The following is a 12,484-nucleotide window of genomic DNA, read 5'->3' as shown; positions in this document are numbered from 1 at the left end:
GACATTCCCTTAGCTTCTATGAGCACAAAGCCACTCAGGCCAGCAGTGACTCTTGGTTACTCACTGATTAACTTCAACCTTTCTGCAAAAGGAGAGGAAGACAAAGTGCTGAAATCAACGCAGGACAGGAGAAAAGAGGACCAGAAATGTTGCTGAATGGTCCAGGAATAGGTGACAGGAAATACTGATTTAGCTGGGATTGCTATTCCTAGGAGAGTTAAAGGAATTTTTGGCAACTCACTGATTCTCCCAAAGGTTCCCAGGCTCCTGCAAAGCAGGAGATTCTTTAAGATGGCTTTTCCAACTTTTACAAGGACTTAAGAGTTGGGTATTTTGTTGTTCTTGTCACCTGTACCCATGGGCATCCCAGAAATTCCCTGTTCTTCACAGGGAATAGCGCCTAGTTGCATATGCGTCATTCTCCCTTCCCTCCCTTGGACCAGGTTTTATCCATCGCTCCTGTAGAACTGGATACTTTGTTTTTCCATGGTCTTCTTGCCTCTCACCATCCTGTCTTGCTCATACAAATGGGAAAAATCATGAGAATTCTCTTGGAGATCATGGATGACCTTATCTCAGATGTGCAGTTTCACAGGTTCCTCCCCAGGGTATATTATCTCAAAAGCAGAAGAGATATGGACACCGAGAAGATCTGGAGCTGGATCTCACAGAAAACAGTGCGAGAAGGCAACTATGACCTTAGTGCCAGAGTTTCTCTGTTGAGCTCTCAGTTGTCTCAGTGAGTCACAATAAGAATATAGGTTGTTCTGTAGTAGCAAAACTAGTCAAGACAACCCCAGAGACTACCCACAAAACAAGAGGAGTCATCTTCTCTCGGAGTCAGCATCATTTTAGAGCTGCTCTTGGGTGGTCAGAGCTTTATTTCATGTAGTATAAGAAACCCTATCCTCAAATTCTCATCAGTAAAGGTTCCTGGGCTCTTTTCTCCATGATATTGGTTGTTGTCTTTCATCTCTTTTGAATATGACACCACACAGACAATTTGTTTTTGCATCTCTTGAAGCCAACTGGTGTTTTAGATTGGGTAATCTAATGGTGGTTTTGTGACAGGGGAGCAACTGCCATGTGCTGTTGCAGAACTGGAAACACTTCACCAGTAGGTAAAGCACAAAGGTTGCTTTCGGTGATGGAGAATATTTAGTACTTTTAGTTAAACACAAAGACAGAAAAACCATAACACACCTGATTTCTCCAGCAGTGATTTTAATATTCATAGACTCTCACTGGTGCCAGTGTACATACGTAGACTGTACACAGCACAAAGTACCACATCCTTCAACAAAGTCTGCTGCCCTGCAACCTTCCCACACAATAGAGTACAAAAGTAGACTGCAGTAGTCTGATGATATCAGCACTTCAAAGAATAACATGTTTGCTGTCATGAGATCTCCTGATATTATTGAGGCTTCATTTGGACGAACTAGAACAGAGGTGTCCCACGAGCTGCCAATAGTACAGAATCTTTGGTAAGTTTTGATGGCGCCACTAAGAATTCATCATGGTGGCTTTCAGAAGTGTTTATGATGAAGGTTACGTGGTCTGCGTGTTTGAAAAGCCTTTGGGACATCATCAGAAGCTTTAGCTATGATTTGCTGTGTCTGGAAATTTATATGCTAGCAGTGATTCTTCAGCCAGTAGGACAGCAACATCTAGAGCTTATCCTCCTTTACTATCCCTTTGATCCAGTCCAGATAGTTGATGATCTTGGTGTAGAAGCCATAACCTTCGGCACAGCCGATACCCCAAGAAACAATACCGGTAGCCACCCAGCGACCACTTTCTGTGTCTAACGCAGTGAGGACACTCCCACTATCCCCCTGGCAGGTATCCTGTTTGACTGTGAGGAAGCCAGCACAGAACATGTTCTCCGAGAAAACCATAGGTACATCACTCTTCTTACTGTCCAGCCAACTCTGACACTTCTCTCGAGCAACCGCTGGTAGGCTTACATACTTCAAATGATTTGAGATAAAGTATTTTTCCACACCAAAGCCACTCACATAGCCCACGTGCCCATCCATGTAGAATGTGGTGTTGGTAGCATCTGGGAGACAGATGGGAAGTACTGTAGGGCCCAGAGTTACTGGGTGTTTCAGCTCCAGCAGGGCTATGTCCCCATCGAAGTTGTGATCATCTTTAGGGTTGTAATCTGGATGGATAAAGATCCTACGTACAGGGTGGTTACCCATCTTGCGAAGCTCTTCTACGCTGGTGTGGCCAAGGAAGATGTTAGCCTTCTCTGCTAGCTCATCCAGGCTGGCATTCTTCCCTATAACCCCTTTGGGGAAGATGGTGTGGGCAGCGGTCAGGATCCAGCGGTCACCCAGGAGCGCTCCCCCTGCTCGGCCATGGATGCCGGTTAAAGCCTGCCAAGGGAAGCTGCCTCTCTTTGCTGCCTTGCCGCCCAAGATGCGCTGCACTTCAGTGACAGGATGGACTGGCTTCCCACACACTGTGGAGACATGCAAGGAGATCATCATGCCCTCTGCGGCCCTGGCTTATTTCTCTCTCTCCTACACCATCACTGTTTGACTTCACTTTAGTTTGCCTCCCTGGATAGATTTCTCTGTCCTCCCTCACTAATACAATTATCCTCCATCCCCTCCCTGCACGTTGTCCTGGCTTTGTGCTGACAGTAAGCATGAATCGGTAAACACCAAAGTTAGTTCTTTACTGACCTGGTAAGCAGGCAGGAATCCTCACCTGGCCATGTCCATCCACCCAGGTTCCCTCAGGAGAGCAGGTGAAGTTCTCTGCAGGATGAGGCGGAAATGAATTTGACTCGGGTCTGCAGGAGTGGGGTGGGAAGGAAGAATAGCATAGCATAGGATAGGATAGGATAGGATAGGATCATTTTGAAGGGGTTTCTCCAAGGTATCCCACATGCTGTACTCAGCCTTTCCATGCCAAAGCGCCCTTTCCCAGAAGAAGCCACTATTCCTATCTGTTTGGGTTAACATGTACATCTCAAAGCACCTCAGCTCCAGGGGACCAGTAAAGCTCAAGCACTGCTTCTGTAGAATAAAAATCTGAAGAGACATCTCAGTGGCATTTTACCTTTACTCAGTCCATACGCTTACAGAGAACAATTTGACCTTATTTAGCCCAAAGGAGGGAGAGAAGTAGACACACATTTTAGATTCAAGTTTCTGGTATCTGTAGGTTGCAGAGAGTAGAACAAAGTGGTTTGTTCCAGAGACAGCAAAAAGATGAGTCAGTTACTGCACATGCTCAGTATCTATCCCTGAGGCTATCCTGCAGGTCAGCTAACTCTCATGCCACCTCTCAACACAAACTCCACTACCTCCAACATTTGCTTTTCTTAGAAGGGTCGTGCTGGTGACTAAAAATAACTTCTATTCTTTTTATCTTACACTGCAGTAAATGCTTCCAAGAAACTGTTTGCTGATCTCTTTCTAAACTGACTGTATCATGATGACTCCCTATCAGAATTAGCTAGTGCTGACATTTACTTGCTCCTCGGCTTGTTCTTCTTTTCTGATGAGACTGAGCTCTGTCTCTTTATGAAGGAGTTAAACTTAGATGCAAGAACAGTCGACTTCAGCATCAGGAGCAACTTAAAGAACTCCTTAGCTGCTTGCTCCTGGCCCCAGTGCTAGCATGTCACCTCTCATGTATGCTGCACCACTGGGTGTTCATGCAATCATATCTAGGAACTGGTTCAGCTTCAAAATCTACAGGGTTTTTTGTGTGGAGCCTTAAATGAACAGACAAGGCAAGGAGATCATGAACTTCTTATACTGCTTTTGTAACCAAAGCTCCCATGTCATCAAATCATGTCTTGGCTGCAAAAAGAAGGCATATGAGAGTGTCTTTGCATATTTGTAGCAATTGGGACTGCTGTGCTGAGGTTTCAGAGTTTTGGTGATTCCCAGACACTTATGCCTCAAATTCCAGTGAAAGAATGAAATACACTAGAGAAGAATACATCATGATTATGGATGAAAGAATAAGACCTTCTGCAAAAGTTAAGGAGGGCACGGAGGAGGGATGTGATGAAGTTCTTTACTGTGGGGGTGGTGAGGCACTGGAAAAGGTTGCCCAGAGAAGAGATGAATGCTCTGTCCCTGGCAGTGTCCAAAGCCAGGTTGGATGGAGCCTTTGGTGACATGGTTTAGTGTGTGGTGTCCCTGTCCATGGCAGGAGTTTGGAATTGGATGATCTTAATGTCCTTTCCAACCCAAACTATTCTGTGATTCTAAATCTGGGAATGAAGCAAGCTGGGAATAGGCTGAGACAACAAGCCTCAGGAGCTATGCTGCAGAGCCAAGGAAAGCCTAGTGAGCCTTCACAGGAGGAAAGCATGAGCTGTAAGCCTGGGGAGCACAGACAATTCTAACTGGAAACCCTGAGTGGGCCTTTCATGCACAGACTTCAGTGTCTGTATGAGATTAGGACTCACCACCGCCTGGTCCAGTAACAATGTGATAATATGGCTCATTGCATCGGTACGTGATCACTGCCTGGTAGCTGTTGTCTGCAGGTTTGTTAACATAGCTGAATGCCCCGTTGATCAGAGCTGGGGGGTTGCCGCAGTTCACAACTACAGAAAAGTAAAAGAAAGCAAGAGCTGAATCTAAGACACTGTAAGGCTCCACTCGGATTGTGGCCTGAATATGAAGGACCAGTTAGTACAGCGGGCAGAGAGACGCTGCTCCAAAATCCCAGGACTGGAGCTCTTACTTTTAGATGTTACAACGTTATAGCAATTTTTGGGGTGATATTTTATGTGGGTTTGTAAGGGTTTGTAATGTTCCACTTATTGCAAGAGGGAAAATGTAAAGAAAGGCAACAGTGGACCTCCACAGGTCCTTTGAACCGGCACATCCATGACTGTATGGCCACAGACAGATTGAGCCATAGAGGCTGAAAAACCACAGCAGGAAGCATAATCCCCATTTTCGGCTCACTCACTTTCACAGTGGGGCATGGATTGATGCCATGTCCCATCAGCCTGGCAGACAGCCGTGAAGGACAGCAGCTTTCGGTTGCCCTGTGTGGGAGAGAAAAACATCTCTGTTGATGTTACAGCCTTACATTCCCTTCCCCACATTACAGTGTTATTCTATCTTGCCATCTTTTCACTGCTGTCCAATGGTTGCCCTTCTGCAGCCTGTTCCAGTCCCCTCCCTTTGCTGCCTTCCCTCTATCCTGTGTTTGCCACAGGCTACAGGTTCTTTGTAACTGGCAAAGACAGCAGTAGCCATGAAAACACGACAAGTCTGGGCACCACCAAGTCCTGGCAATAGGATGTCAAGGGAGACAGGTAACCTCTTCTGCTTCAAGGCTGTGATTTCACATCCTCCCAAAGAGGTATTCTTGTTTGCCAATGTTTCCTGGGATCTTTGTCTCTCATCTTATGCCAGGGCTTTGTGAAACAGTAACTGCATAAGGAAGGGAGCTAGGAAAGGAGAAATCTCTGGAAGAAAGTGGATAGAAGCAAGGAAGAAACTGAAATTGCAAGAGATGGCCATGAGTGAAATCATCTTCAAAGAAAGCTTTACTGAAAATCTTACACAAACTGAGCAGAAGCCAGAATAGGGCTGAAGGGAGTGGAGAAGGGATCTCACCTTCATCAGGTTATACCCAGTCTTGCAGCTGACAATGAAATAGTCCTGAAATTGATAGAGAGGCTGCAGGTCTCTGATGATGGTAAACTGATCCTGCGGGACAGGCCGTGGGCACCGTATTTCTGATGGAGAATGGGACAAAGTATGCGGGTATTAACAAATGCTGCGGAGGGGCTGTAGTAGCCTTCGGGAAGGAATGCCTTACTCTCTGAGGTGTAGTGGATCTTCCAGCCACGGCTGAACCCTGACTCATCAGTGAGGAAGAGTATGTCCACCTCATTGCTGTTGGTTTCAATGCTACCAGGTGACTTCTTGCCACAGAATTCACCAATTTCTCTCCCCCGTGCTTGGATCTGATGTGGAAAATATGTATCACAAGGTCAGAAACACACATGCTCCAGCAGCCCTATTGCAATAGAGACCAAGTTTGCCACTGACAGATCAGAACAAAGGGCTGACCTATCACAAGACCTACTTCTCCCTTATCATAAGAATCAGAGCTATCGTGGCCTTCAAACCCTGAGATTAAATCAAAGGGAGATAAATCTGGAAGAAGTATTATTTTTTTGGCTCTACTCATAGGGGCCTGTGACCCAGAGCCTCTTAAGCTCAGGACAATGACAATTTAGAACACTGGGGGGGGACAAAGGAAAACATCAGTCCTTCCTTGCTCTCATGGAGACCTTAAAGCAGCCTTCCAGTATCATAAGGGGTCTGTAAGAAACCTGGAGAGGGGCTTTTTGCAAGGGGAAGTAGGGACAGGACAAGGAGAGTGGCTTTAACCTGACAGAGGGGAGATTGAGATGAGCTCTTAGGCAGAAGCTCTTCCCTGTGAGAGTGCTGAGGCACTGGCACAGGGTGCCCAGAGAAGCTGTGGCTGCCCCATCCCTGGCAGTGTTCAAGGCCAGGTTGGACGGGGTTTGGAGCAACCTGGCCTAGTGGAAGGTGTCCTGGCCTGTGGCAAGGGGTTGGAACTGAATGAGCTTTAAGCTCACTTCCAACCCAAACCAGCCTGGGATTCCATGATTCATGCTGGGACATTCTCCTTGTCCTATTTCTCATTTGAATAGCAGTGTCCCCACAATTCCTGTCCGGGTCTGGCAGGGGGGTTGGAAATAGAGTTTGCCAATCTCCAGTACCTTGAGCTGGTCATAAGGACAGCGGACTTGCTGGTGGTCATCAATCTCAAAAGGTTCCAAGAACTTCAGGATGATAGACAAGCCCTTTTCCAGGCGGATGCTGTAGTTACATCTGAGGTCTTCAGGATAGGGCTGGGGATACTCAGGGCTGCTCAGGTACCCAGCTGCCTCTGTGAACAACTCACTGCTGCACTCCGCTGGTGTCAAGGAAAAAAGCAGAGGTCACATTGTGGAGCCGTGTGTTCTGCAGCCCTGTCAATGCTCCCTAAGGTACTTCTCCCACCCCTCCTGGTTGCTTCCCTGGAACCCTCTGATCTTTCAGCGTTTCAGTTTACCTCTGCAGGAGTGGTGGTCACTCTGAAGCTGGTAGCCAGGCCGGCAAGAACAGAAGTAGCCACCCACGTAGTTGTGGCAGAAGTGCTGGCACTGAGGCCTTTCGTCTTTCTCAGCAGCATTGTTAGGGTTACATTCATTAAGATCTGAAGACACAGGAGACGCAGGGACAAGGGGAGGAAAGTGTTAAACGTCTCTGCTGTACACTGAAAGTACAGAGATCCATATCCTTGCTTACAGCTTCTCTTTATTTGCCTGACAGGGAGCAAAATTGGTTGGAGCCACACAAGCTTCTTTCTGCATGCTGAGGGTATTGCCTACTTACCCACAGCTTGGTAATAGGCCAGGAAGCCCCTGTAGGGAATCACTGTGCCATTGTCTTCATTGGAGAAATCCGAATGAAATGCCAGATGCATCCTGTTCCCCTTAGACAAAAACTCCTTTCTTCCTGGGTGATTGCCTGTGGTTGACCCAAGCTGGCCACAGTATCGGCCCAAGTCCTTCTTGTCTGCTTTGATCTGTCAAGGTTAAGGGGAAATCATTGTAGTCTTGTAAGATTCAGTCTGCTCCAAGCATCACTATTACCCAGCCATGAGCTGCCAGTACCTGCTCCACCCATTTCTATCTTTAACTCCTTCCCTTTCCATTGTGGGAAGCATTAGAGGAGCTCTGGTGAATGAAGACCCATTGCATGTGGTGGCCACCAGATTCCCATCTCCAGCCACCCCTTGGTCCAGGTATCTATGCACATACCTTAACATAGTCATAGAAGCAGGACTCGGATGGCTCCAGGTCAAAGTACCTGAAGGTCAGCTTCACCACATATCCTTTTGGGACGTGGATATTCCAGATGCTGATGTTATTGTTGGGATATGGCTTGGGATAGTTGGGGGATCTGATCTCCCCAAAAAGTTTTGCTGGGACTGGACTGGAACTGATCACTTCAAGAAACAGGAAGGCCCACAGGAGAAAAGGAACGTGCCTGTGAACATGGCAAGAAAACTATGACATTGCACAGAATTAGGTCATCCAGCATCAGGGAAGACTTCATAGGTGACTCGTGCACTCTCTAATGGAATCCAAACATGGGAGGCCCAGTTGCAGGTCCAGCTCCTGACTTGGGTTACTCTGGAACAAGGAGGACAAGCTGAAATGAAGACACCAGCACTACCCGGGCTCCAGCAAGCCATTGTGTGACCCAGCCAAAAAGATTCATCAGCCCAGGGAGCAGTTTGAAGGAGCACAGCTGAATTCCCTGAGCAGTCATGAGCTGGGTCCCATAGAACCACGGGAAGTTTGGTTCCCTGGGACTCTGGGCCAGTCGGTCATTTCTGGCTGTTGATGGTTCAGGAGCTTTGCCCCATGTGTTTGGTAAGGATCTGAAGATCTCAAGCTCTGTTTGCTGAGGAGTGATCCTGCAGTACCTCCTGAGCAGCCCTCTATCAGCCATGCCTCCATCTCCCTTCTCTATCAGTTGGGACTCATTTTCTTTCTCATCCTGCACATCTCCCCTCTCCCTCTCTGGGGAATGGGACTATCAGTGTCCCTCCAAAACACGCTTACTGCCCAGATCTTATGAGAAACACCAGCCAGGAAGATCCTTCTTCCTCAACCCTACATAGGTTCTAGCAAAGCTTTCATGGAGGGACAGTGAGTGCCAGCTCAGCCCCATTGACCTCTTCTCCTTCCTGGAAGGGTCCACCCGCCCCGTTTCCTCCCCGCAAAGACGCGGCCGTGCTTCCCCCGTCCCCAGATGCCCCCACTCACACGTCCATGCGCGCCCTCCGCTCGTCCTGCCCGCGGCCCCGGCCGGAGCTCCGCAGCGGCGGTCAGCGGAAAGCCGGTGCGGGCGGTGCGAAGAGGCGGAGGGAGGGCAGAGAGAGCCCTGCTGCGAACAGACCGGGACCTACTGCCCCCTGCTGCCCAGCGCTCTGCCCGCGCACACCGGATCCGCGGGGCGCTTGCGGAGCTGTCACGTCCCGATCTGCCGCTGCTGGGCGAGGAGGCGGAGGAACAATTGCTAAAGACCTTCCGAGGTTCGGTCTCCAAACCGGCAGCTGGTCGGAGTTTGTTCCTCAGGAGAGATGTCCCGCCCGGGAAGTGTGTCCCTCCCCTCCGCTCCTTCTGGGAAGTTCTCTGGTGCAGGAGACCAGGAGGTTTAGTCTTAACAAATTCATTAAGGTCAAGTTTTCTCTGTCCTGACTTGCTGAGGAGCACAGCAGAGTCTTTTTGTGATGGGAACCGGGAGCTTCTTCAGGGAAATCCAGAAACCTCAGACATTGAGTTGGGCATTATGGAAATGAATAAACCTTTAAGCTGACAGAGGGGAGATTTGGGTTAGATATTAGGAAATATTTCTTCCCTGTGAGGGAGCTGAGGCACTGACACAGGGTGCCCAGAGAAGCTGTGGCTGCCCCATCCCTGGCAGTGTTCAAGGCCATGGGGCTTGGAGCAACCTGGTCTAGTGGAAGATGTCCCTGTCCGTGGCAGGGGATTGGAACTGGAGGAGCTTTAAGGTCCCTTCCAACACAAACCAGTCTGGCATCCTATAATAAAGACTTCTGAGAACAAGTCCCTTTCCAAGGAACCTTCTTGCTCTTCCTTCTACAAGCATTTTTAGGAGAAACAAGATATATCTTGTATCAATAGATAAGGCCTTCAGTATTTAATGGGGAAAATAGGAAAACCCAGCAACTTGCAAACACATTTCAGGCTTTTATCAACATACTGCCCAAGACATATTGTGTGCCGCCAACTTTGGGAAGTTTAAAATGTCTTAGCTTCAGACTTCGTTGTAAGAGGTAAACCCACCATTTTAGTGTTTTCTTTTTAGAATTATGAGTGGCTTCAGAGAAATAAGCAAGTTTCTTGCATTGAAATCACAGGCAATAATTCACAGCTACACAAAACATGTTGAATGAAGATGAAAATAGTGTTAAAAAGAATGCAGAAATCATCTTTGGGATGTTTATGGTGGTGTGCTAGAGAACTTGCTTATTGAGCGTCTTTGAATTATTACCTGGAAAAGATCACATCAACAAGCAATTAGTGCCTCTGTAATAACACCATATGGCCCCACACATCAGAATTAAGATGAAGTGGGGGACATTAGCCCAGTACTTCCTGATGTCCAGACATCTCCCCTGCATGATGAACAGACTTGGGCAGGCACACTGCTGTACTTTGCTGTGCTGGAGCAGGTTCAGCTGGCTCTCTGTCCCACCAGAAAGAAAGCTTTTACTTGGAAACCACATCTGCAAAGTAGGTGGCAAGCACTGGGAATGACTCTTTGGGAGATCTGTTATGAACAGAGTGTTTCCTGGATTCATAGAAATGAATGAGGATCATTTGTAAGGAAGCTGATCATTTCAGTGTGCTCTTGACAAGGAATCTTCTATCCAGGCGGGCACTACTGGGAGCTCCCCATGGCAGTTTCACGGCACAATTCCCGTGCCTTCATTTCCTCCCCCCGCCCCGATAGCACGGTCTGGGCTGCTAGGAGAGACCGTCAGTTGGTGAAACAAGGGTGGTTAGCTGGGGATATGCCGTACTGGAGCAGCCCTCCTCTGATACATGTCCCATAGACCTGATTTGGACAATACAGCTGTGCCCTCAGTCCTGCTCCAGTGCTCCCACTGGTGGCGTTCCGCTGCAGATGTTCTGTGCAGTCCTCTTTGCGTCACGTCAGAGCCAGGAAATACCTGATACCTTTTTTTTCCCCTCTACAGTGTGTCTGTGCCTTACTGTGCTTAAGGGCAGAATACCTGTAGAATCAGGGAATGTGCCAAAACTAGCACCTCTTTGCTGCCTGCTTGGCTCAGCTGGGTTGCGAGAGGACTGGACAGTAAATCTAGACAATATCAGAGCAAAGTAAAGAAACTGTAGATCTTCAGCACAGTCAAAGATGCCCATACCCTCTGATGGAGAGAGGCTCCTGCTTTGAATACAGTTGTTACAGGAGGCCATTGGAAAGAAACCTGCTCTAAAGCCTCAGAAGCCATGAGACAATGTCCTCCCGATATCATACCCTTTCCCCTGCCTTATGCATCGTCACATCCCACAGGCTCGTGTCTCAGCGACATAGTACTGTTGTGCAAAGTCACCATCTGACTTAGGCATCATACCCATAGCATGATTAAATCAATAGTGCTGGTAGCTACTAACTGAAGCCCTAGAATAGGCTGGAATACTATCCCTTATGATTACTATGAGTGTGGACCACATCAAGTGGGTATGATTCTTATCTATGGTTCTGGCCCAACCAGATGCTTCCTGAAGACAAGAGGCTGTCATGGATATATGATGGCTGGCAACCAGTCAGAAGCAATCCACTCTGCATATCACTTCATAGACTTACATGACAATTATGTGGATGGTTGACATGCCAATGGAAGAGTCTGGCTAACCACATGAAGACAATTGCTGTCTACCATCAAACCAGAATGCAGGCTCAAGAAATGAAAGTTTGTACCAGCTTGTGGTGCAGGGCCTCAACTGAGCTGACCAGTTGTTGATCACAGTCTGGAAGATATCAGTCTGGAAATGGCGAAGCCAGCTTGGTGTTGGGGTCAGAAACAGCTCAGATGGACTTTTATTGTATGGCAGAGAGTATAAAGAGGGCAACAGTTGAACCAGCTTCAGCTGCTGTCAGTTAAACCTCTGCCCTTCTCAACCTTGTGATACAACAGAGGCTCCTTGCAACAGAAGCAATGATGGGGTTGTAGAGGTCTGCATAAAGCAGATAAATGACATGCTGGATGACACGGCTATGATTGCTTGCTGGGTACACCTTCCACTATACCAGGTTGCCTCAAGCTCTGTCCAACCTGGCTCTTGTGTAAAGGGCCTGTATTTTCAACATCTGCCTACCTCTTGATCCTGGTGGTGTCTGTAGTGACACATTTCTCCATACCCTGCCCTTCATGCATTTTTCAGGGGACAAACACAGGCATCCTTTGGAAGTAACTGCCTATGGGCTTGTGCACATCAGATGTCTTCATTAAAGGACTCCTCCTTGGTACTGGTCTGGCTTTTTAGGGGACCTCACCACCTTTGGTTCTGTCCCTTGGTCTCCGATTGTAGAGAGGATCTGTGAACCGAGGGAGCTATGATGGCCATGGGGAAAGGCTCCCAGGAATGCCAGGAGAGCTAGGACTGGAGCTGGCCATCATTTTGTACACCAGGAGGAGAGCCTGAGCTTTTCTCATCCTCGGGACATTCTGGGGAGCTCAGTTCCCTTGTCCCAGCCCTCCGATTTCACACCATTACACAAATATCCTCCATTGTTTCGTTTTCAACCCATTCTGCCTGAGGGTGCCGGCATCCTGAGAAGAATGTGGCACCCCCAGGGGCCAGGAGAAGGCGGCTGGTGTTGATGGATGCAGGAGGGGTAGCCTCACC

At 48.1% G+C, this 12,484-nt stretch overlaps 1 protein-coding gene across 1 annotated transcript; it reads right to left on the bottom strand.

Annotated features, from left to right (window-relative positions):
- Positions 1-1,670: 1,670 nt before the first annotated feature.
- C1R (complement C1r) lies at positions 1,671-8,534 on the bottom strand (the record flags this gene model as incomplete). The annotated part of the gene is made up of 11 exons (XM_080612692.1): positions 1,671-2,473; positions 2,700-2,774; positions 4,445-4,585; positions 4,957-5,035; positions 5,613-5,734; positions 5,818-5,965; positions 6,752-6,948; positions 7,087-7,230; positions 7,410-7,602; positions 7,838-8,066; positions 8,509-8,534. The coding sequence occupies 11 exons, from the start codon at positions 8,532-8,534 to the stop codon at positions 1,671-1,673; spliced, it is 2,157 nt and encodes a 718-aa protein (XP_080468818.1).
- Positions 8,535-12,484: the final 3,950 nt, after the last annotated feature.

The sequence above is a fragment of the Psittacula echo genome (genome assembly GCF_963264785.1).
Source record: "Psittacula echo genome assembly, chromosome: 3".
NCBI classification, from domain to species: domain Eukaryota; kingdom Metazoa; phylum Chordata; class Aves; order Psittaciformes; family Psittacidae; genus Psittacula; species Psittacula echo.
Note: the sequence above shows the minus strand (reverse complement) of the source record. Positions and strands in the feature narration are given on the sequence as shown.